The sequence below is a fragment of the Nerophis ophidion genome, linkage group LG08, assembly GCF_033978795.1.
Source record: "Nerophis ophidion isolate RoL-2023_Sa linkage group LG08, RoL_Noph_v1.0, whole genome shotgun sequence".
NCBI classification, from domain to species: Eukaryota; Metazoa; Chordata; class Actinopteri; order Syngnathiformes; family Syngnathidae; genus Nerophis; species Nerophis ophidion.
In genome coordinates this window covers 70,663,317-70,689,952 of record NC_084618.1, presented here as the reverse complement: position 1 = coordinate 70,689,952, position 26,636 = coordinate 70,663,317, and the positions used below count along the sequence as shown (strand labels likewise).

The 26,636-nt window shown below is 38.9% G+C and overlaps 1 protein-coding gene and 1 long non-coding RNA gene across 3 annotated transcripts; one reads left to right on the top strand and one right to left on the bottom strand.

Moving 5' to 3' along the window:
* Nucleotides 1-191: 191 nt before the first annotated feature.
* On the bottom strand, nt 192-11,950 carry rbp4 (retinol binding protein 4, plasma). The gene is made up of 6 exons (XM_061909596.1): nt 11,840-11,950; nt 11,628-11,737; nt 11,396-11,532; nt 11,219-11,325; nt 765-977; nt 192-673 (listed from the first exon to the last, which is right to left on the bottom strand). Exons 2-6 carry the CDS (start codon nt 11,727-11,729, stop codon nt 651-653), a joined length of 582 nt encoding a protein of 193 aa, XP_061765580.1. The 5' UTR covers nt 11,730-11,737; nt 11,840-11,950; the 3' UTR covers nt 192-650.
* LOC133558319 (uncharacterized) lies at nt 4,077-17,350 on the top strand. 2 transcript variants are annotated; one of them, XR_009807928.1, is made up of 3 exons: nt 4,083-4,197; nt 13,904-13,988; nt 17,195-17,350. It is a non-coding gene; the product is annotated as an uncharacterized LOC133558319 (long non-coding RNA). The 2 variants fall into 2 exon arrangements; XR_009807929.1 differs by lacking the exon at nt 13,904-13,988 and having other exon boundaries at nt 4,077-4,197.
* The last annotated feature ends 9,286 nt before the right edge of the window (nt 17,351-26,636 follow it).

Below are 26,636 nucleotides of genomic sequence, written 5' to 3'. Positions count from 1 at the left end.
GATCTTTGAGTTGATCTCATGAAAAATGGGAGCAACAACTTGTGTTGATGTTATGGATTTGTTCATTGTATATAGTGTGACGTTTTCCATCATTTTCAGCAGACTACATTGCAAAAATGATTAATCCTTATTCACCCAGGAATGTCTTCCCCTACTGTAGTTCATCATAATAAAACACTAATGAGTCAACACAGTATGAATGTTTTATTTCACAAAAGGAGAAATAAAATGACACACTATGCCAAGCCCCTGACCTAATATGTGTGATTAGTTCCAACAAACAAACACAAAATAAAACGTTTCCACACTTTGGTACAAAAGCAATGGCAGTGATTTGGGGAAAGCGGTTGTAAACATGTCAGGTAAACTCTTCCAACGGGGCGCTCCTGCTGAGAGCTGGCTTGAAAGACATTATTTTTGTCACATTCTTATAAATAGACCTTTCCATATCCCGCTTGGAAAAAAAAAAAAAAAAAAAAAAAGCATCGGTGAGGCAGGCAGGCGTTAATACGTTTAAAGACATTTGGGACTTTTAGTGAGTAAATGCCGTGTTTTGTTCCTAAGAAGGAATAGGAGACGACGAGGGAAGGTGGGGGACACAATCCCGCGGGTGGGTGCTTCAGTGAGACAAATCTCTGCGTAGGAAGAGATCAACTGCTATTTTCGCAGAACCCTGTGAAGCAAAGATGAGGGGAAATACAAAAAAAAAAAAAAATCATGTGTGCGCAAACATTACTCCAAAAGGCAGAAACGTATTGACTCACGGTTGTGCACCACACGTCGGTATTTCCCCAGCAGGCACACGTCGGACTTCTTCTGCGTCACGATGGCCTGGTCCTCCGGCCTCAGGCCTGTGATGTGTCGGGAGAAGACGAAGGAGTAGCTGTTGAGGCAGGTGCCGTCCTCGTCCACCTGGCGGCAGGAGTAGTGGATGGCGTAGTTGTCGTAGTCGGTGTCGATCACCCAGTGGTCGTCATCTGACAGAGAGTGGGAAAGCGCTTTTAGATTAAATCTCTCATGCTTCTCCTGATTGGCTTTTGATTACATCATTGTGGGGCCACCTATGTTTGCGGGCCAGATAAAATTATGTCGTGGGCCAGTTCTGGCCCCCGGGCCTTGAATTCGACACCTGGGCACTAATAGTACACGTACCACAGTTTGAGAATCATTGCAATAGAGCAGTGTTTTCAACCCTTTTGAGCCAAGGCACATTTTTTGCATTGAAAAATCATTAAAAAACGAAACTCAGTTGACAGTAAAAAGTATTGGATATGACTAAAGCATAACCAAGCATGATTCAATATAGCTCTTGTCTCAAAGTAGGTGTACTGTCACCACCTGTCACATCCCACTGTGACTTATTTTGAGTTTTTTGCTGTTTTCCTGTGTGTAGTGTTTTAGCTCTTGTCTTGCGCTCCTTTTTTGATGGCTTTTTCTCTTTTTTTGGTATTTTCCTGTAGCAGCTTTATGTCTCCCTTTGAGCGATACTTCCCGCATCTAGTTTGTTTTAGCATTCAAGAATATTTCAGTTGTTTTTATCGTTCTTTGAGGGGACATTGTTGATTGTCATGTCATGTTGGGTTGTACATTGTGGACACCGTCTTTGCTCCACAGTAAGTCTTTGCCGTCGTCCAGCATTCTGTTTTTGTTTACATTGTAGCCAGTTCAGTTTTAGTTTCATTCTGCATTGCCTTCCCTAAGTTTCAATGCCTTTTCTTAGTGCCACTCACCTTTTGTTTATTTTTGGTTAAAACATTAGATACCTTTTTACCTACACGTTTCCTCTCGCTGTTTCCAGCATCTACAAAGCAGTGAGCTACCGGCTGCCACCTACTGATATGGAAGAGTATTACACGGTTACTCTGCCGAGATCTAGACAGCACCGACACTCAACAACAACACATCATTTGCAGATTTTATATACTGGTTTGCAAAAAATATTTTTTAGATAAATTAGATAATCTCCCACGGCACACTAGCGTGCCGCGGCACAGTGGTTGTAAAACACTACAATAGATATGGAAATGATATGTGTCAAAGGATATTTTCTCACTAAATGTAACATATGTTTTTTTCATTTTGACAGAAAAAATATATATACTGCTGGAAATTGCATACCTTTTAAACTTCACTAGTAGTTGAGATAGGCGCCAGCGCCCCCCGCGACCCCAAAAGGGAATAAGCGGTAGAAAATGGATGGATGGATGGATAGTATCCAATATTGCAACAAATATTACAGTATATAATCATACCTTCCAAACATTTTTTTTGTCAAAATAAAAGAAAAATACTTAAATATCTGCTTGACGTGTGATTTTACAGCAAACTACCCATCAGAAGTTTTAGCAACTGAAAAGGGGTCGGATTAAATAAGCTCTTCTTCTTCCTACTCCATTTCGAACATGTTGAAAACAGAAACTGGAAATTGTAATGTATCATGTTGTATGCATGCATGTTCCAAATAAACATGAATTGATTAACGTGGACCCCGACCTAAACGAGTTGAAAAAGTTATTCGGGTGTTACCATTTAGTGGTCAATTGTACAGAATACGACTTTCCTGTGCAATCTACTAATAAAAGTTTCAATCATGTCGCTTTCATCTACAAAAATGTGTCTGTACTCAGCAGCAAAAACACTGCAATTTATTTGTCATTTAATAAGAGTGCTTTGGAAGCGTGATTCTCAAAGTGCGTAATGTGTACGCTGGCTCCATCTAGTGGTACACCACAGAATCACTTGATAAAGTACAGTGTTTTATTTTCACCTATTCAAACACCGTGTCACTGTTCAAACTGTGCGTAATTACAGTGGCCCAAGAAGTAGCCAATACACTCGTTAAATAAAACCTCTGTCTTGTTTTTCATGAATACTTAGGCATACTACGCTACTGTATTTTAGTGTTGGTGACTATGGTGATGCTTGGGGAGCCCAGATTTTTTTTTGTGCTCTACCATATAAGACTGTGATTATAAGATTGTTTCAGGGTTATATTCGACCAATTGATTGATTGATTGAAACTTTTATTAGTAGATTGCACAGTACAGTACATATTCCGTACAATTAACCACTAAATGGTAACACCCCAATAAGTTTTTCAACTTGTTTAAGTCGGGGTCCATGTAACAGTGGGGCAAAAAAGTATTTAGTCAGCCACCGATTGTGCAAGTTCTCCCACTTAAAATGATGACAGAGGTCTGTAATTTTCATCATAGGTACACTTCAACTGTGAGAGACAGAATGTGAAAAAAATCCAGGAATTCACATTGTAGGAATTTTAAAGAATTTATTTGTAAATCATGGTGGAAAATAAATATTTGGTCAACCATTCAAAGCTCTCACTGATGGAAGGAGGTTTTGGCTCAAAATCTCACGATACATGGCCCCATTCATTCTTTCCTTAACACGGATCAATCGTCCTGTCCCCTTAGTAAAAAAAAAACAGCCCCAAAGCATGATGTTTCCACCCACTTGCTTCACAGTAGGTATGGTGTTATTGGGATGCAACTCAGTATTCTTCTTCTTCCAAACACGACGAGTTGAGTTCATACCAAAATGGATACATGGATGATACAGCAAAGGATTTGGAGAATGTCAAACCAAAATAGAACTTTTTGGTATAAACTCAACTTGTCGTGTTTGGAAGAAGAAGAATACTGAGTTGCATCCAATGAACACCATACCTATTGTGAAGCATGGGGGTGGAAACATCAAGCTTTTGAGCTGTTTTTCTGCTAAGGGGACAGGACGATTGCACCGTGTTAAGGAAAGAATGAATGGGGCCATGTATCGTGAGATTTTGAGCCAAAACCTCCTTCCATCAGTGAGAGCTTTGAATGGTTGACCAAATACTTATTTCCACCATAATTTACAAATAAATTCTTTAAAATTCCTACAATGTGAATTCCTGGATTTTTTTTCACATTCTGTCTCTCACAGTTGAAGTGTACCTATGATGAAAATTACAGACCTCTGTCATCATTTTAAGTGGGAGAACTTGCACAATCGGTGGCTGACTAAATACTTTTTTGCCCCACTGTATATAGTAGACTCTTACTGACACCTAGTGGCGGTATGCAAATACTACACCTCATTAGTTTGGGCACTTCCGGGTTGACAATGTCAGTCCAGCTCATGACACAATTGAGAAGAAGACAAGTTGTGTTAGCTCTTACAAGCCTTGGAAAAGATAAGTCTGTAAGTAAACTGTTTAACTTGTTTATGTAACTCAATATGCAGGTGGAAAGTGGGTAAATTTGATGGTAAGATGTTTATTGAAAAACGATTTATGTGCACTGTTTTAAATGGATGTTTGGAGGACTTAAAATGGCGGCCAGTCATATATTTCCACCATCGAAATAGTTTCAACACTCCGCAGTATTTGTTTGATGATTGTACTGTTTATTTCTGTAAAGTTAATAGTTACATATTGAGTATTATACATTTCACCATAGCTCAGGGGTCGGAAACCTTTACCACCCAAAGAGCCATTTTGACTCGTTTCACATAATAAAGAACACAGTGGGAGCCACAAAACTCTGTTGAAATTTTTAAATGAAATAACACTGCATACAGAGTTTTTTTTTTTTGCTTTGTGCCATGTATTAACCAGGGGTCTCAGACTCTCGACTCACACTTTAATATGCTAATTTATTGTTAGGGCGGCCCGCGAGTTTTAAATTAATGCCGTTTGACAACATCACACTTGCCAACCCTCCCAAATTTTCCGGGAGACTCCCGAATTTCAGATCGACTATTACCACGCATGTCTGCTGATTTTCGCCCTTCAACATTAAATACGGGCCTGCTATGAAGGCGCTGTACAAATATCTAGCACAGCCCAGCCACGAGTTGTATGTGGCTTCCACAGACATACTTAGATGACTGCAATGCATACTTGTTCAACAGCCATACAGGTTACACTGAGAGTTGTGACATAAACAACTTTAACACTCTTACTAATATGCGCCACACTGTGAAACCACACCAAACAAGAATGAGATACACATTTCTGTAACTAACCAATCTCTCCGTGCCTCGGTTGAGGTGGGCGGGGTTGGGGGGGGCAGGGTTTCGTGCTAGCGGGGGGAGTATAATGTAGCCCGGAAGAGTTAGGGATGCATGGGATTCTGGGTATTTGTTCTGTTGCGCTTAAGTTGTGTTATAGTGAGGATGTTCTCCAGAAATGTGTTTGTCAATCTTGTTTGGTGTGGGTTCACAGTGTGGCGCATATTAGTAAGAGTGTTAACGTTGTTTATATCACAACTCTCAGTGTAACCTGTATGGCTGTTGACTAACTATGCCTTGCAGTCACTGTCGTGTATAAACAGAGGTTGCATACTACATATGACTGGCTGGCACGCAAATTGCATTGTGTAGAAGCAACGCGACAACAAGTATAAAGAGGACTGTAAAAGTTTTGCCATCAGGGCAAAACTTTTACATTTATATTATCGACTGGATAAGAATTGTAAAATATCGGCCCCGTGTGAATCCTGAAAGACGCATTAAGCTTCGGAAATCTCTCGGGACAATCGGGCGGGTCGAAAATCATGCAGCTGAGCCACATTAGAGTGATCAAAGAGCCGCATGGGGCTCCGGAGCCGCAGGTTGCCGACCCCTTAAATAGCTTATACATTTGTCGTTGTGTGTATTTCAGTTTTACAAAAATAAAAGTCCTGTGCAAAATAAAAGTCCAGTGCAAGACAAAAGTAAAGATAGGAAAAGACAAAGCAAGATTAACAACAATAAAGGGCCTAAATGGATTCATCTGCTTTGAAACTTTATTAGACGTCTTGGATTGTTTGTTAGCTGCCTGCCAAGCTGTATAACCTCAACACAGAAACGATATATATACATATTTTCTAAATAATTAAAAAATATATTAATTACATTTGATGACGATTTTTCAGACTCGGACAGTTTTTTACCTATGAAGCACATAAAAAAAGCTTGGCTCAGAATGAACATTGTTTCTTCCGATCAGCAACGGATTTGTTTGGATTGTGTTGACGTTCCCAAAGAGCAGTATCTTGCAAAACACTCTTGCAAAGCAAACAGCATCAAAATGATGTCGTTGTAGGGCCGTGATTGATTTAGTGAGCTGTGGTCAAATTCTAAAAGTCCATTCCTGCAACCCAGAGTCAGTCAAAGTCTTATTAGTCCTGAACTACTATCAGAGCTCAAAGCACAAATGTAGAGTTTTCAATACTACGGTTATAATAATGACATATGGTCGCTGATGGGCTCTCAACACGATGTAGCCTCCTGCAAGTAGCATTATCACTGGAGGACTCGAGGGCAAGGAGCTAAACATGCAACACTACACACCACAGGAGGATACAAAAAAGCACTACTAATCGCCAAGCTAAGCTAAATACAAGTAAGAATATTTTAGATTTAAACAAACTTTATCGAACCACTAAGGAAATTATTCTGCACAGTAGCTCAGTTACAAAGGATGGAAAAGGTAAGGATGGAAAGGATAATGCAGGTATAAAGTAGATCAAAAATGTACCGTAGTAGCATTATAAAATATAACATGTAATATTTACATATTATCCATCCATCCATCCATTTTCTACCGCTTATTCCCTTTGGGGTTGCGGGGGGCGCTGGTGCCTATCTCAGCTACAATCGGGCGGAAGGCGGGGTACATATATACAGTAAATAATATATGCTGATATATTATTTTATTATATTATATAATATTTACATATAATAAATACAATATATAACAAATCCCAATTACCATGTACAATATTACAGTATAGGCCCTGCGATGAGGGGCCGACTTGTTCAGGGTGTACTGAGATAGGCTCCAGCACCCCCCGGGACAAGCGGTAGGAAATGGATGGATGGAATATTACAGTATATGTAACAGCTGCAGCAAAAAAAGGGCAGCATAAACTATAAACACAACGTCTTGAGCCTTATTAAAAATGAGATATAAGCCATCTCTTTATGGGAATTATAACTGACTTATAGAATTTGAAAAGATGTGTATTTCAAAAAACAGCATTACAAATATTTATTTATTTATAATTCATTACGTAATATTTAGTATTATAATTGTGTATTTATTTATTATTATTATTGTATTTATTATCATTTGATTCCGTCCATTTTGTTTTATATTATTTATTAGTGTTGTTTTTTGCTACTATATATGTAATTATTTGTCAAACTCTGAACTGTATTGAGGTAATGCCGTGAATAACAATGTAGTCAAGCTAATACAACAAAAACAATCAGAGGACAAAATCATAAAAGTACACGAAATTGGTGTTTCAAACCATGACAAAAGGAAATAAGTGACATTAAGGTAAATTAATTTATAAGAACTACTATTAGGATAAAAAGTAAGTTACAATTCAGGTCTCAAACTCAAGGCTCGCGGCCAGATGTGGCCCTTCACTTCATTTTATTTGGCCCTCGAAAGCCTGGAAATAATATGTATCAATAAAGTATTGTGACTCTTCTTACTAAATGTATTCTTTCTTTCTATTTTGGGAGAAAAAATATATATCTGCTACATGTAATCAGAAATTATGTTAACTTAAATATTGTCTAATTATGCAAAAATATATTATCAAACATTCAAAGCATTTTTTAATAGAAATAAATACTACTAAAAATCATGATTTCAAAGCAATGTATCCATTAATCTGTGCAATGTAAATGTAGCAATAGATTTCATGGTGAGATTGTGAATTTTACTGTGGTTTTTACAGCATTAATAAACTGGGGTTTAGTTTTGGCATTTACCGTAATACACTGAAAAATCTACAGTTGTTGATTTGCGGTAAAAACAAACAAAAAAAAACTGCCAGCTCATGTGCCAACATTTTACTGTAAAATTGCATTTTTTTTTTATTATAAAGAATCAAATGTAAATTTTACTGTAAAATTCTGGCATATGAGCTGCCTTTTATTTTATTTTATTTTACCATAGAACAGCTGTACTCTTTATCCATTTACAGTGATATACACAACATTTTGAAGTTGAATTATTGTAACTTACCATACTTTTTAATACATTTTAGTTTTTGTTTTTTTTAAATACTAATAAAATGCATTAAAAAAATTGTGTAAAAATAGTATTCACTGTTAGAAGCGGCCCTCTGGAGCCAAACTGCCATGTGGCCCTCAGTGAAAACGACATGAACATGTCGAGTGAAAATACTGTAGTTGTGTTTCATTGATGTAAATTGTGTTACAAATGAAGAATAGGAATGGTCATATGTGTCAGTAGCACCAATGAACCGGAAAAGGTATGAACAGATGAGCTTTGCTTCTTCCTACTCCTTTTCGTACATGTTGTAAAAAGAAATGAGGATATGTAAATGGTATGATGTGTCATATTGTGACTGCATACCACACAGTCGAAATCCACTTAAACCAAACCAAGCCTAGCCAGAGCTCTTGAATGTAAACATAATGCAAGGATCGATACAAATATCAACAGTAAAGATATCAAGTATAGTGGTAAAATACAACAAGGTAGCGAGATAAATGCTAACATTCATGCTAGCGCCTAAAAACAACGGAAAAAAACAAAACGTACTCTTTGTTTTGCATTTTATGTTTACAAATTTAAACTGTTGAATCAGATTAAATAGCTTAAAATATAAATTAAACATTTTACATTTATTAATTTTAGCTAGGGTTAGCTACTGTACTAAATTACAAAACTGTTGTTTTGCATTATATTTAGAGGTTTAAACTGTTGAATGTGAATAGTTTGAAATATGAACGGAAAGCAATTGTTTTTTGTAGTATAGCTGGTGTTAGCAACTGTAGTAAAATACAAAGACAAGACGATAAATGCTAATATTCATGCTAGCTTCCATCCCTCCATCCATTTTCTACCGCTTATTCTCTTTCGGGGTTGCGGGGGGTGCTCGCGCCTATCTCAGCTACAATCGGGCGGAAGGCGGGGTACACCCTGGACAAGTCGCCACCTCATCACAGGGCCAACACAGATAGACAGACAACATTCACACTCACATTCACACACTAGGGCCAATAAAATCAACAAAAACCAAACAAACCGTATTATTTGTTTTGCATCCTATGTTGAAAAGTTTCAACTGTTGAAACTGATTCAACAGCTTAATATAAGAACGAAAAGCACTTTTTTCGTAATTTTCGCTCGCGCTAGCTACTAAATTACATAAATGTTACGTTAAAAAAAATAAATTATTTGTTGTGTCATATGTTTACAGGTTCAAACAGTTGAATGTGATTTAATAGCTCAAAAAACAGATGCGAAACAATAGCTTTTTTGTACTACTACTGTAGTAAAATACAAGAAGGTAGCGAGATAAATGCTAACATTCATGCTAACGAAAACAAAACAAACCGTTCTCTTTGTTTTGCATTATTTGTTTACAAGTTTGAACTGTTGAATCCGATTTAGTAGCTTAAAATATGAATGTATTTTTTTAATTTTTTATTTTAGCTAGTGTTAGCTACTGTGCTAAATTACAAAACTATTGTTTTGAATTATATTTAGAGGTTTAAACCACGAACGGAAAGCAATTTTTTTTGTAGTTTAGCTAGTGTTGGCAACTGTGGTAAAATACAAAGACAAGAAGTTAAACGCTAACATTCACACTAGCTTCTAAAAATAACAAAAACAAAACAAACCATATTATTTCTTTTGCATCTTATGTTGACAAGTTTAAACTGTTGAACCTGATTTAACAGTTTAAAATAAGAACGGAAAGCACTTTTTCATCATTTTTGCTCGTGTTAGCTGCAGTGCTAAATTACAAAAATGTTACGTTAAAAAAATTAATTATTTGTTTTGTATCATGTTTATAGGTTGTTACAACTGTTGAATGTGGCTTATTAGCTTAAAATACAGAGGTGAAGCAATAGGTTTTAGGAGTTTTAGCTCGTGTTAGGGACTGTGGTAAAATACAAGAAGGTAGTCAGATAAATGCTAACATTCGTGCTAACAAAAACAAAACAAACCGTACTCTTTGTTTTGCATTATATGTTTACAAGTTTAAACTGTTGAATCCGATTTAATAGCTTAAAATATGATTTTATTAATTTTTTTTGTTAGCTACTGTGCTAAATTACAAAACTATTCTTTTGCATTATATTTAAAGGTTTAAACTACGAACGGATAGCAATTTTAATTTTGTAGTTTAACTAGTGTTAGCAACTGTGGTATAATACAAAGACATGAAGATAAACGGTAACATTCACACTAGCTTCTAAAAATAACAAAAACAAAACAAACCTTATTATTTGTTTTGCATCTTACGTTGACAAGTTTAAACTGTTGAAACTGATTTAGAGGCTTAAAATAAGAAGGGAAATCACTTTTTTTGTTATTTTAGCTCGTGTTAGCTACTGTGTTACATTACAAAAATGTTTCGTTAAAAAAAATGAATTCTTTGTTTTGTATCATATCTTTACAGAATGTTACAATTTATTGATTGATTGATTGAAACTTTTATTAGTAGATTGCACAGTACAGTACATATTCCGTACAATTGACCATTAAATGGTAACACCCGAATAAGTTTTTCAACTTGTTTAAGTCTGGGTCCACGTTAATCAATTCATGGTAGAGTTGAAAACTGTTGAATGTGGCTTATTAGCTTAAAATACCGAGGCGAAGCAATAGGTTTTTGTAGTTTTAGCTAGTGTTAGCTACTGCGGTAAAATACAAAAGGGTAGGAAGATACAGTAACTGCTAACATTTATGCTAGCTCCGAAAAACAAAACAAACAAAATGCCAAAATTCTGTTATCATTCATATGCCAAACGATATATCGCATCGAGGTACAGCATAATAGATTTTAGGCCGTATCGCCCACCTCTACTCGTAACCCTGACAGAACACTACAAATAAAACAGTAAATGTTGCCTGTGCTTTGATTGATTGATTGATTGATTGATTGATTGATTGATTGAAACTTTTATTAGTAGATTGCAGAGTACAGTACATATTCTGTACAATTGACCACTAAATGGTAACACCCGATTAAGTTTTTTAACTTGTTTAAGTCAGGGTCCACGTTAATCAATTCATGGTAGCTTGCTACCCCTCAAGTTGGACTGACTTGAAATTTCTCGCACAGCTTACAAAACGCACTTTTTAGGGTGTTTTGTAAAAAAAAAAAAAAAATCGAACGTTTTAGGAACTACATTGGCGGATATCATGTCTGCCATAAAATGTGGAGAGTTCAGTACGTACTTCCAGTCTGCAGGAAGGACGCCACTCCCCAGTACTTCATCCTAAACTTGGCAGGGTCGGGGGTCTCCTCGAAGGTGGCCAGCATGTCGGCGCACATCTCCCAGTTGCTGCCGACAGAAAGAGGACATTGTAAGCGGCGAAGACGGCGACAAAACCGCCTTTTTGGCCGCCGCTCACTTCAGAATGACGACTCTGCCCTTGGCCGTGGCGGTCATGGTGCCGTCGGCGGCCACGATGAACTGGGCCACGATGTTGTCGATGAGGAAGAGACCTTCGGGGTCCTTCTTCGCCACGGCGTACCACGTCCCCACGTACTAACACACAAGGGGGGGGGGGGGGGGGGGGGGGGGGTTACTCACCGCAACACGGGGGATGATTACCTCACCCCGACGACATCCACGCGGCTCACCCTGTTCCTGTCAAAGTTCTGCATGACCTGGATGTTGGCCACTTGGCAGTCCTGAGCCCAGGACAGAGCCAGGAGTCCGAGAGCCACAACGTAGCGCAGCATTTTTGCTTCTGACAGGAGCACATATTGTTACCATCAACGGATCCTCATTGCTATTGCGTTCTTTGAGAAAAAAAAAAAAAGTCAAGCGCGGAGCCAAGATCAATACGTACCTTGTTAGCTGCTCCCACAGATGTGCTCCCCTCCGCCGCCGCTGAGGGGCTTTTATAGCGCGGGCCTGCTGTTGCATAATGACTGTGCAGAACCTGAACCTCCCCTAGTCTTCCATTGGACTGACATTTACATAACTGCAGGCCCAAACATGTGTTTTTCACATGCGGCGTTACGAAAACAACCGCCGGCGATGCCAAACGCAGACATCTGGAAAAAGATATATAGTTATTGTATGGACGGCTCACATGATTAAGCTGTTTTGTTTTTTTTTCAAAGAAACTTGGCTGAGGTCATGACTCTCTGAGTGTGTGATGGCCTCCTTTCATGACTTCATTATCTTCAAATAGTCAGTCAGTGAGTGGCTCAGTGGAGATAGTCGCTTGAATGTTGATCATCTGTTGCCCTGAATATTAATATTCCAATCGGTTACTCGTATCTATTTCAAATTAAGAGTACAGAGCAATTGTTTTGATAGTTTTAGCTTTCTTCCGTAGCCCAAAAAGTTGATACATCAATGGATAAAACTCCACAAAGCCCATAGCATTTATTTTAAACCGTTAAATGTGATTTATGTGCTTAAAATACGAAGAGGAAGCAGTTTTGTCCTTTTGTAGTTTTAGCTAGTGTTAGCTACTGGCTACTGTGATAAAAGACAAAAGAGCAGGAAGATAAATGCTAACATTTAGCGGTATAGCTCGGTTGGTAGAGCGGCCGTGCCAGCAACTTGAGGGTTGCAGGTTCGATCCTCGCTTCCGCCATCCTAGTCCCTGCCGTTGTGTCCTTGGGCAAGACACTTTACCCACCTGCTCCCAGTGCCACCCACACTGGTTTAAATCTAAAAAATTGATATTGGGTTTCACTATGTAAAGCGCTTTGAGTCACTAGAGAAAAAGCGCTATATAAATATAATTCACATTTATGCTAGCTCCTAAAAACAACTTAAACAAAAACAACTTTTCAAAGATTAAACCGTTGAATGTGATTTATTTGCTTGAAATACGAACGAAAAACACTTTTTTTTTTTTGTAGTTTTAGCTAGTGTTAGCTACTGTGGTAAAATACCAAAAGGCAGCAATATAAATGCTTACATTCATGCTGACTCTTAAAATCACAGAAAACAAAAAAATATATTCTTTGTATTGCATGATATGTTTCCAAAATTAAACTGTTTAATGTGATTTATTTGCTTGAAATACGAACGAAAAACACTTTTTTTTTTTTTTAGTTTTAGCTAGTGTTAGCTACTGTGGTAAAATACCAAAAGGCAGCAATATAAATGCTTACATTCATGCTGAATCTTAAAATCACAGAAAACAAAAAAATATATTCTTTGTATTGCATGATATGTTTCCAAAATTAAACTGTTTAATGTGATTTATTTACTTAAAATGCAAACTAAAGCACTTTTACTGTAGTTTTAGCTACTGTTAGCAACTGTGGTAAAATACAAAAAGACTGCAAGATAAATGCTCCTAGAAACACCGAAATCATATCTAAGTAGTCTTTGTTTTGCATCATATGTTTACAAGTTTAAACTGTTGAAATTGATTGAAAGTCGGTAAGATAAATGGAATATACAGTTGGGTCAAAAGTTTACATATACTTGTGAAGTACATAATGTCATGGCTGTCTTGAATTTCCAATAATTTATACAACTCTCATTTTTTTGTGATAGAGTGATTGGAGCACATACTTTTTGGTCACAAAAAACATTCATGAAGTTTGGTTCTGTTATGAATTTATTATGGGTCTACTGAAAATTTGACCAAATCTGCTGGGTCAAAAGTATACATACAGCAATGTTAATATTTGGTTACATGTCCCTTGACAAGTTTCACTGCAATGAGGCACCTTTGATAGCCATCCACAAGCTTCTGGCTGAGTTTTTGACAACTCCTCTAGACAAAATTGGTGCAGTTCAGCTGAATGTGTTGGTTTTCTGACATGGACTTGTTTTTCCAGCATTGTCCACACTTTTAATTCAGGTCTTTGGGAAGGGCTTTCTAAAACCTTAATCCTAGCCTGATTTAGCCATTCCTTTATCACTTTTGATGTGTGTTTAGGGTCATTGTCCCGTTGAAACACCCAACTGCGCCCAAGACCCAACCTCCAGGCTGATGATTTTAGGTTGTCCTGAAGAATTTGGAGGTAATCCTCCTTTTTCATTGTCCCATTTACTCTCTGTAAAGCACCATTGGCAGTAAAACAGGCCCAGAGCGTAATACTACCACCACCATGCATGACAGTAGACATGGTGTTCCTGGGATTAAAGGCCTCACCTTTTTTCCTCCAAACATGTTGCTGGGTTTTGTAGCCAAACAGCTAATTTTTTGTTTCATCTGACATCACATGGACAAAGATAAGACCTTCTGGGAGGAAGTTCTGTGGTCAGATGAAACAAAAATGGAGCTGTTTGGCCACAATACCCCAAAACAACGAAAACAAAACAAACTGTTGTCTTTTTTAATTGCATCAGAAGTGTACCAGTTTAAACTGTTGAAACTGATTTAATAGATTAAAATACAAAAGAAAAACACTTTTTTTGTAGTGTGTTTGCTAATGTTGTAAATAAAATTAAAAAAAGGATAGATAAGTCATTTAAATGTGATAATGTTTAGGCTAGCCCCTAAAATAAAATAAAAAACCTCCCCTCCCAAAATAATTTGTATTCTCTGTGTTCCTTGTTTTGGATTACTTGTCTATAAGTCGGAACGGTTGAACTGTAAAAGTGTTAGCTGCTGCAATAGATAAACATTTTTTTTAAAAAGACAGCAAGAGAAGGACTTCAAAAATCCCCAAAAGTTAATGATTAATATCATAATTATTGTATGTGCTCTAGTATTTTATCTTATAAAAAGCTCTGTTTTTATGACGGTTGGCTGGCATTGTTGTGATGGTTCGTTCTGTCGAATGGTGCAGTCGGACTTGGACACAGCGTAAAGGTAAGAAATTATGATTTATTTATACTATAAAACAAACTAAGAACAGAAAAACTTGCACAAGGCACTAAAGGCAAAACAAACAGAACCAGCATGGGAGCTAGAAAGAACATAAAGCGCTAGCATGTGAGCTAGGGAACAAACAAGGAAGTAGTGCGGAAGCTAACAAGTACAAGAAATAGATTTTTACCACAATTGGGAAACAGCGCCGCCACCTATTGTAGAGTACAGAAACTAGAATGCGAGATCGAAGGAACAAAAAGGGCAGGCTTAAATAAAGGTGATAATCACAAAGCAGGTGCGCGTGAAAAACAAAAGGCAGGGGACACTAAATGCGTAGCTATGGAAACGGAAACAAACAGGAAGTGCCAGAAGGAACACAGGAAGACAAATACCAAACAGGATGTGATACAAAACAGAACAAAACCAGAATATGACATGATCCAAGTAGCGTATCATGACAGTTTTTTTGTTTATTTTCATGCAATTTTGAACGAGCTCAGATGCTATAGCAACCATGCTAGGTCCTACAAACAATAACAACAACAACAACAACAACAAAACAGATAGATAAGTCATTTAAATGTGATAATGTTTAGGCTAGCCCCTAAAATAAAATAAAAAACCTCCCCTCCCAAAATAATTTGTATTCTCTGTGTTCCTTGATCTTATCCTTTCGGTCATGACCCAAAATTCTCCATAATTTTAGCATAAGTTTACTCGTTTGAACTGCTGCTATTATTTATTAGCTAAAAGTAATAATAAGACACATTTTTTGTCGTAGTTCCAGCTGGCAACTGTGGAAAATACAAAAAGTTAGCAAGCTAAATCATTAAATAAAACAATGCTAGCATTTGTGCTAGCTTTTAAAAATAACAAAATACTGCATTCTTTGTATTGCATGTTTATACATTTTAACTGTTGAATCTGGTTTATTAATGTAAAATGTGAGTAAAAAGCAATTGTTTATATAGTTTCTGCCAAAAGACTAACCCCATTTATAGTTTTAAAGTATTAGCTGCTGCGCTAAATAGCAAGAGAGAAAAAGCAAAGTTGATCATTTAAGTATGAATGTATATACACTTTAGTATTCTGTCCATTACTTGATTTACATGGACCCCGACTTAAACAAGTTGAAAAACTTATTCGGGTGTTACCATTTAGTGTTCAATTGTACGGAATATGTACTGTACTGTGCAATTTACTAATAAAAGTTTCAATCAATCAATCCTATTAAAAAAAAAAATCAAACTAGTGATAATGGTTGCTCTTGAAACAAAAACATTGCAAAGTTCTGCCAGAACCTAAAGTTGGAACTCTCCACTAAAAAAAAATCATTTTGAAACAAATGTTCTTAAGGATGCTTCAGGGCCAAGTTATGATACATCATATTGCATAATAGCATAGAATGAAGGGTACAGTACAGTATATATCACCACTTGTCTTATGATTGTAAAACATTTCGCTTGCCTTTGGCCACCTTCCAGCTGCTATTCATTTTGTGGGCCTCGGGTTATGCAAGACACATGTTGTTGTTTTTTTTTTGTTAATGTTACGCTGTGTTCTTTTATAAATCATATTCAGAAGACAGGTTGCTTGTAAGGGCTTTAAAGCCAAGATATAAAAAGTCTGTTTTACAAGCAGACAAAAAAAAATATTATACAATACATTACACAATAGAAGTAATACTGAGGCAATTTTGCATCAGAGAGATTATGGTGGGGCTCTTAAAAAGACAAATATTTATATTTGTAAAAAAACAACAACAGCATAACATGCTGGTTTGAGTCGTTAAAATCGTTGCAGTATTTGCACAAAATAGAATTATCGTATTTTCCGTACCATAGGGCACACCAGATTATAGGGTGCACTGCAGATGAATGGTCTATAGTTTATTATTTTCCTATATAAGGCACACCGGATTATAGGGCGCATTAAAGGAGTCATATTATTATTTATTTTTTAAATGTAAACACTTCCTTGTGTTTTTTGTAACATGTAATGGGGTTTTTTTGGTAAAAATTTTGCATAGATTATGTTTTACAGATTATCTTCAAATCGCTTTCTGACAGTCGCTCTCTGTCTTATTTACGTGGCTCACCTCCGGCAGCACCTTCTCCCAGTCATCTTTGTTGTAGCGGTGTAGCGTGCAAGGACGGGAGTGGAAGAAGTGTCAAAAGATTTAGCTAGTTGTTTAAATGACATCCAGACTTCACTTAAATCAATAACGGAGGAGCATCTCCTCATTAGAAAACAACACCTGAAATGTGTCCCGTGAAAAACCTTACGACCGGAACTCTAATAACTAAAGTTCCTTGTAAACTCACTGCAACGGTATGTTTTAGCACTTTCATATCGAGTTTACTAACAGATATAAGGAAGAACTTTACACTCCTTTATATTACATTTCTTTAGAAATGGCAACAGCGACGGATGAATATCTCAAGACAAGAAGATAGAGAAAAAGAAGAAGCTTATCTACTATGGAGTCGGCATGAACTACAAAGGCAGACTCGCACAATTTTTCAGGACATATGCAGATCCCAAATACAGATCAGCAGGGACCAGAAGGTAAGAACAGCTTCTTTTACATAATCCATCCATCCATTTTCTACCGCTTATTCCCTTTCGGGGTCACGGGGGGCGCTGGCGCCTATCTCAGCTACAATCGGGCGGAAGGCGGGGTACACCCTGGACAAGTCGCCACCTCATCACAGGGCCAACACAGATAGACAGACAACATTCACACTCACATTCACACAATAGGGCCAATTTAGTGTTGCCAATCAACCTATCCCCAGAATATTGCGGAAAAAAAACGCCAGATAACAAGTCTTACCTTATACACACACCATAATAATACTCATATGTTGAAGCACAGTACAATCCTAAAGGCAGTGTGGCTTCATAGCTTAACAAAGTCTCACTAAAACATTTTGAAGGATTTTTGAACACCGAGTGTAATGTTCTATATTTTCAATGGAACATATAAAATGTTGGTGTTTTTTACTTGAGACATATTGCCATGTGCAGTCTACACTTATCTCTTATGTTTGACTGCCATCTACTGGTCACACTTATCATTACACCATGTACCAAATAAAAATTGCCTTGACATCAGTAAGCACAACCACAATTATTCCGTACAATAGGCCCACCGGGTTATAGGGCGCACTGTCAAGTTTTGCGGTGGAAAAAATAATTTTAAGTGCACCTTTATAGTCTGGAAGATACAGTAATCAATAATTGATATAATGTGAATTAATAAAATGAAAATGAATGTAATAATATATTCAAATGAGTGATTCAAGTCAAGCTTTCTTTTTGGACTACTGCCTTTTAAATTGAATTTATCCAATAGATGGCGCTACATTTTCCCATTCAAAGCAATCAGCAGAATTTCACACCGTTTTCTGCGAGGGTGCCTGGGTGCCTTGCTATGTATGTATATATATATATATATATATATATATATATATATATATATATATATATATATATATATATATATATATATACGTATATATATATATACATATATATATATATATATATATATATACACACACATATATATATATATATATATATATACACACACATATATATATATATGTGTGTGTATATATGTAAGTGTGGGAAAAATCACAAGACTACTTCATCTCTACAGAACTGTTTCATGAGGGGTTCCCTCAATCATCAGGAGATGGAACCCCTCATGAAACAGTTCTGTAGAGATGAAGTAGTCTTGGGATTTTTGCCACACATACATATTGCGCTCTACCATGGTATCGAGCACTATTCTCAGGATAATCCAATCAAGATATATGTGTGTGTATGTATATATATATATATATATATATATATATATATATATATATATATATGTTTATATATATATATATATATATATGTGTGTGTTTATATATATCCATCCATCTTCTTACGCTTATCCGAGGTCGGGTCGCGGGGGCAACAGCCTAAGCAGGGAAACCCAGACTTCCCTCTCCCCAGCCACTTCGTCCAGCTCTTCCCGGGGGATCCCGAGGCGTTCCCAGGCCAGCCGGGAGACATAGTCTTCTCAACGTGTACTGGGTCTTCCCCGTGGCCTCCTACCGGTTGGACGTGCCCTAAACACCTCCCTAGGGAGGCGTTCGGGTGGCATCCTGACCAGATGCCCGAACCACCTCATCTGGCTCCTCTCAATGTGGAGGAGCAGCGGCTTTACGTTGAGTTCCTCCCGGATGGCAGAGCTTCTCAGCCTATTTTTAAGGGAGAGTCCCGCCACACGGCGGAGGAAACTCATTTCGGCCGCTTGTACCCGTGATCTTATCCTTTCGGTCATGACCCAAAGCTCATGACCATAGGTGAGGATGGGAACGTAGATCGACCGGTAAATTGAGAGCTTCGCCTTCCGGCTCAGCTCCTTCTTCACCACAACGGATCGGTACAACGTCCGCCTTACTGAAGACGCCGCACCAATCCGCCTGTTGATCTCACGATCCACTCTTCCCCCACTCGTGAACAAGACTCCTAGGTACTTGAACTCCTCCACTTGGGGCAGGGTCTCCTCCCCAACCCGGAGATGGCATTCCACCCTTTTCCAGGCGAGAACCATGGACTCGGCCTTGGAGGTGCTGATTCTCATTCCGGTCGCTTCACACTCGGCTGCAAACCGATCCAGTGAGAGCTGAAGATCCCGGTCAGATGAAGCTATCAGGACCACATCATCTGCAAAAAGCAGAGAACTAATCTTACGGTCACCAAACCGGAACCCCTCAACGCCTTGACTGCGCCTAGAAATTCTGTCCATAAAAGTTATGAACAGAATCGGTGACAAAGGACAGCCTTGGCGGAGTCCAACCCTCACTGGAAATGTGTTCGACTTACTGCCGGCAATGCGGACCAAGCTCTGGCACTGATCGTACAGGGAACGGACCGCCACAATAAGACAGTCCGATACTTCATACTCTCTGAGCACTCCCCACAGGACTCCCCGAGGGACACGGTCGAATGCCTTCTCCAAGTCCACAAAGCACATGTAGACTGGTTGGGCAAACTCCTATGCACCCTCAAGAACCCTGCCGAGAGTATAAAGCTGGTCCACAGCTCCACGACCAGGACGAAAACCACACTGCTCCTCCTGAATCGGAGGTTCGACTAGCCGGCGTAGCCTCCTCTCCAGTACACCTGAATAAACCTTACCAGGAAGGCTGAGGAGTGTGATCCCACGATAGTTGGAACACACCCTCCGGTCCCCCTTCTTAAAGAGAGGAACCACCACCCCGGTCTGCCAATCCAGAGGTACCACCCCCATGTCCACGCGATGCTGCAGAGTCTTGTCAACCAAGACCGCCCCACAGCATCCAGAGCCTTAAGGAACTCCGGGCGGACCTCATCCACCCCTGGGGCCTTGCCACCGAGGAGCTTTTTAACTACCTCAGCGACCTCAGCCCCAGAAATAGGAGAGTCCACCACAGATTCCCCAGGCACTGCTTCCTCATAGGAAGACGGGTTGGTGGGATTGAGGAGGTCTTCGAAGTATTCCCTCCACCTATCCACAACATCCGCAGTTGAGGTCAGCAGAACACCATCCGCACCATACACGGTGTTGAGGCGGCGGACGGTGGTCCAGAATCGCTTCGAAGCCGTCCGGAAGTCGTTTTCCATGGCTTCTCCGAACTCCTCCCATGTCCGAGTTTTTGCCTCCGCGACCGCTGACGCTGCAGACCGCTTGGCCTGTCGGTACCTGTCCACTGCCTCCGGAGTCCTATGAGCCAAAAGGACCCGATAGGACTCCTTCTTCAGCTTGACGGCATCCCTCACCGCTGGTGTCCACCAAGGGGTTTTAGGATTGCCGCCCCGACAGGCACCAACTACCTTGCGGCCACAGCTCCGATCTGCCGCCTCGACAATAGAGGTGCGGAACATGGTCCACTCGGACTCAATGTCCAGCACCTCCCTCGTGACATGTTCAAAGTTCTTCCGGAGGTGGGAATTGAAACTTTCTCCAAACGTTCCCGGTGTGTGTGTGTGTGTGTGTGTGTGTGTGTGTGTGTGTGTGTGTGTGTGTGTGTGTGTGTGTGTGTGTGTGTGTGTGTATGTGTATGTGTATGTGTATGTGTATGTGTATGTATGTGTGTGTGTGTGTGTGTGTGTGTATATATATATATATATATATATATATATATATATATATATATATATATATATATATATATATACATATATATATATATATATATATATATATATATACCGGTGTGTGTGTGTATAAATATATATATTACACACACACACACATTTTTTTATTGCTGTCTTCCTCCACAGGTTCATATTTTGTTTAATAAAACTCACCAAGCAGCTGTCAATTTTCGGAGTCACCGTCTACGATTTTTTTTTTTTTAAAGTGTGATTGTTTGAAGCAAAGGAAATATATTTAATGTGTGGCCACCTTGCCATCTCCCGCGTCCTCTCAAAAAGCAGACGTTGACTCAGGTTTCCATGGCAACGGGTCCTCTGCTGACCCACGTTGCTGCTCATAAACACCTCCCACCCTCGTTTCATGTGTATGTGTCTTTGAAAACTGATCATTTTCATAATGAGAACAGAAATACGATGGGTAAATCAATATATCAATTTCATCAAGTGTATAAGTATGCTAGCAACAAGTGTAGTTAGCAATAAAAATAATTAATTCCTTCAAAACATGTATATTTATATTTATATTTATATTAGAGCTGTCATATTTGACACATTAACTCATGCAATTAATGACAAAACATTGCATTAAACATGTATAATCACGGATTATTCCGGCAATGTATTTTGCTGGCTCTGTGCTCTTTTACTCTACAACACAGGTGTCAAACTCTAGGCCCAGGGGCCAGATGTGGCCTGCCACATCATTTTATATGGCCTGGAAATGATACACGTCAATAAAGTACATTTTCTTTTCCTACCAAATATACTGGCTTTTTCCATTTTCACAGAAAAAAACATATTTATTGTACTGAATGACATGACATACATTTTATTTTTAATTATGATTACTTTTGTGATTATTTTTATTATTTTGCCTTCACGTCATTTTCTGTACAGAATTTTGGGAGAGTGGCCGTGCCAGCAACCTGAGGGTTTCTGGTTCAATCCCCACCTTCTACTATCCTAGTCACGTCCGTTGTGTCCTTGAGCGAGACACTACACCCTTGCTCCTGATGGCTGGTGGTTGGGGCCTTGCATGGCAGCTCCCGCCATCAGTGTGTGAATGTGTGTGTGAATGTGGAAATAGTGCCAAAGCGCTTTGAGTACCTTGAAGGTAGAAAAGCGCTACACAAGTATACCCCATTTATTATAAATAAAACGTGCTGTTTTTCGGTGACACTTTTTTTTTTTTTTTTTTGTAAAAAAAAGCCTGCACCTTAGTTGCCACAATTACAAGAAAACAGACTTACTGTTTTTTTTCTTCTACAGTAATACGTTGTAAAAAACAAAACAAAAAACAGCGTACATTTCACCGGGAAATTCTGGTGACGACACTGACATTTTTGTTATCTAAAAAAAAAAACAGCGCTACTGTTTTCCCACATTTAAAAAAATGTATATTTTACAGTAAAATTCTGGTGACTATTTTGCCAATTTTTCTACTGTAAAATCAAAATCGCAAAAAAATATTCATCATTATCATTGATTATTTATTTTTAGGTAGGTGCCGCTGCTTTAGATACAACTGTTACCAAGTTTCGAGAAAATAAATGATGTAGATTCAAGACAAACATTTCAAATAATTATGACAATAATGATATTGTTGTGTCAAAAAGGGTGTTTTTTTTTTAATTATGTGATTTACAGCAATTCAAAAATGTAGTTAATCAAAATTCACGAGTGTGATTCATCTGAATTAATATTCAGAATTTCATGTATATTTCTCAGTGAACTAGTTAAGTGGGTTATACTTGTATAGCGCTTTTCTACCTTCAAGGTGCTCAAAGCGCTTTGACACTTTTTCCACATTCACCCATTCACACTCACATTCACACACCGATGGCGGGAGCTGCCATGCAAGGCCCTAACCACGACCTATCAGGAGCAAGGGTGAAGTTTCTTGCTCAAAGACACAACGGACGTGACAAAGTTGGTAGAAGGTGGGGATGGAACCAGGAACCCTCAGGATGATGGCACGGCCACGCTCCCAACCGCGCCACGCTGTATAGTTTTGAAATATTAACCAAAATATGAATGGGTGACATTTGATCAGCAGCTGTGAATAGCAGATATCTTTTAGGTCACATGTGTGATTGAATTTTAATCATCTCTTAAAGGTGTTTTTTTGGGCTTTCAGGCTAACTTATCACCCTAAGTGTGAACTTCCGAGGCAGCTCTAATGTACTCATCCTCGCACCGCCCACATCTTTTAGTGGATCTCCCGGGCTTAATGCCGCCCACGTACACTGCAGAAGGCATCTTGCTTGTCTTGCCAGGCAGCCAGCGGCTAAAAGCAGACGCAGAGCAGTTAATAATAGCCCGCCATCTTTGTTTAGGTCTCAGACGCCCAAAGTCCCATTAGTTGGTCAATTTCCACCCTGAGGACAGATGATTTGATTACAGGGAAGGCTACGCTACAGTGAACAATGGCCGACATCCTAACTAGGTGCTTCCTTCCACCTTCTAGTAACATATGCGGCAAAATATGCACCACAAACTGGGCCTTAATGTGTTAAATGCTCAAGAAATGTGTTGGCTGTGTTTTTAAATGCTTAATCATTTCAAGATGTCTACCGCACATAAATGACACTTTATTGAAAGTTCTCCACATGCTAAATTAGATTTGCCTGAGCAACCATGTTTGTTTGTAATTACAGAGTATTACTGAGTTATCCTCACAGCCTCTGGGAAACTCATTCCAATTTTTTCATCAGTGGGTTATAAATGATAAAATGCAAAAAAACAACACGATGACTCGGGTTTACTTGGATTGGTGGGCGTAGTTTTTACTCAATCAAGCATGTAGTTAACTCGATGGAAGTGGTGCTAAGGCAAAGCTCTAATATAGTTTTGATTGATTGATTGATTGTAACTTTTATTAGTAGATTGCACAGTCCAGTACATATTCCGTACAATTGACCGCTAAATGGTAACACCCGAATAAGTTTTTCAACTTGTTTAAGTCGGGGTCCACGTTAATCAATTCATGGTACGCTACACGATTAGCTGTAGAACTTAGCTAAAACAATTCTAATAAGAATTGTGTTAGCAATGGAGGTAATGTTAATTTTAAAGTTAGTAATATATCGGTAAAAAATAGCTAACCAATTTTAAATAGGCCTTAGTAGCCTAATGTTAACTCAAGCTAGTAAAATAGCTGTAAAAGTTATCGAACATAATTCAATGGGGTCTTAGTAGCATAATGTTAACTAAATGGAGGTGGTGCTAATGTTAAAGCTGGTTAAAATATCTGTAGAAGTTAACTGATATATTTGGAATTAGGTCTTAGTATCCATCCATTTCCTACCGCTTATTCCCTTCGAGGTCGCGGGGGGCGCTGGAGCCTATCTCAGCCACACTCGGAAGGCGGGGTAGACCCTGGACAAGTCGCCACCTCATCGCAGGGCCAACACAGATAGACAGACAACATTCACACTCACATTCACACACTAGGGACCATTTAGTGTTGCCAATCAACCTATCCCCAGGTGCATGTCTTTGGAGGTTGGAGGGAGGAAGCCGGAGTACCCGGAGGGAACCCACACAGTCACGGGTAGGACATGCAAACTCCACACCGATAGATCCCGAGCCCAAGATTGAACTCAGGATTACTCTGGACCTTTGTATTGTGAGGCAGGCGCACCAACTCCTCCACCACCGTGCTGGTAGCAAATTTTTATTTTCAATGGAGCTGATGCTAATGCTAAAGCTTGTAATATATCTGTAAATGTTTGCTTACATAATTCTATTAAGGCTTAAGTAGTGTAACTATAACTAAATGGAGATGATGCTAATGTTAGTAATGTATCTGTAGAAGTTATCGAAAAGCGCTATACAAGTACAACCCATTTATTTATTTTATTTATTTAATTCAAATGAAAGGTAAATGGGTTGTACATGTATAGCGCTTTTCTACCTTTAAAGGAACTCAAAGCGCTTTGACACTATTTCCACATTCACCCATTCACACACACATTCACACATTGATGACGGGAGCTGCCATGACGGGAGCTGCCATGCCAGGCGCTAACCAGGACCCATCAGGAGCAAGGGTGAAGTGTCTTGCTCAAGGACACAACGGACGTGACTAGGTTGGTAGAAGGTGGGGATTGAACCAGGAACCTGCAGATTGCTAGCACAGCCACTCTCCCAACTTCACCGTGAATGAGTCCTTAGCAAAGTGTTAACTAAATGAAGCTGATGCAAATGTCAAAGCTAGTAATTTATCTGTAGAAGTTAGCTAACATAATTTTAATGAGGCCTTAGTAGCGTATCGTTAGTTTCAATGGAGTTGATCCTAATGGTAAAGCTTGTAATATAGCTCTAAAACAGGGGTAGGGAACCAATGGCTCCCAAGCCAGATGTGGCTCTTTTGATGACTGCATCTGGCTCTCAGATAAATCTTAGCTGACATTGCTTAACACGATAAGTAATGAGTAATTCCGCTGAAAATCACAGTGTTAAAAATAACGTTCAAAATATAAAACATTCTCACGCATTTTAATCCATCCATCCATGTTCTACCCCACCTGTTCAATAAGTCGCATTAATGGTAAGATGTACTTTACTTATTAATGGTTAGCTTCAGAATAACAATGTTATTAAAAAGAATAAGAGACTTATTATACTTAAAAAATGTTGGTCTTACTTAAAAATGCACACATTTAAATGTATTCAGTGTTAAAAAATATTATAAGGCTCTCACGGAAATACATTTTACAATATTTGGCTTTCATGGCTCTCACAGCCAAAAAGGTTCCTGATCCCTGCTCTAGACCAGTGTTTTTCAACCACTGTCCCGCGGTACACTAGTGTGCAGCGAGATATTGTCTGGTGTCCCGTTGGAAATTATGCAACTTCACATAATTGGTCCCAAAAATGTTTTTTTTTTGCAATAAAATAATTATAATCTGCAAATAATGTCACGTTCCATTGTGTGTGTGCTGTGTAGAGCTCGGCAGGGTAACCACGTAATACTATTCCATGTCAGTAGGTGGCAGCAGGTAATTATTGCTCTGTAAAAGTCGGAATGTGTCGGGTGAGACGAGGATGGTTTGTTGTGATCCCAATATGCAGACGACATGCTTAAACCAAAAATTAAAAAAAGGGAAAGAAAAAGGCAATGAAGCATAGAGATGGCTATGCAAAACCAAAGTATCAATCAATCAATCAATCAATGTTTACTTATATAGCCCTAAATCACTAGTGTCTCAAAGGGCTGCACAAACCACTACGACATCCTCGGTAGGCCCACATAAGGGCAAGGAAAACTCACACCCAGTGGGACGTCGGTGACAATGATGACTATGAGAAACCTTGGAGAGGACAAAAGCAATGGATGTCGAGCAGGTCTAACATGATACTGTGAAAGTTCAATCCATAATGGATCCAACACAGCCGCGAGAGTCCAGTCCAAAGCGGATCCAACACAGCAGCGAGAGTCCCTTTCACAGCGGAGCCAGCAGGAAACCATCCCAAGCGGAGGCGGATCAGCAGCGTAGGGATGTCCCCAGCCGATACACAGGCAAGCGATCCATCCTGGGTCCCGACTCTGGATGAGCGGTCCATCTTGGGTCCCGACTCTGGACAGCCAGTACGTCATCCATGGCCACCGGATCGGACCGGACCCCCTCCACAAGGGAGAGTGGGACAT

Coding starts and splice junctions, on each gene's coding strand:
- rbp4 (XM_061909596.1), bottom strand. CDS start 11,729: ATGCTGCGCTACGTTGTGGCTCTCGGACTCCTGGCTCTGTCCTGGGCT. Junction 978..11,218: donor GTCCTTCCTGCAGACTGGAA/GTACGTACTGAA, acceptor ACTCTCTGTCAG/ATGACGACCACTGGGTGATC. Junction 674..764: donor CCGACGTGTGGTGCACAACC/GTGAGTCAATAC, acceptor TTTGCTTCACAG/GGTTCTGCGAAAATAGCAGT.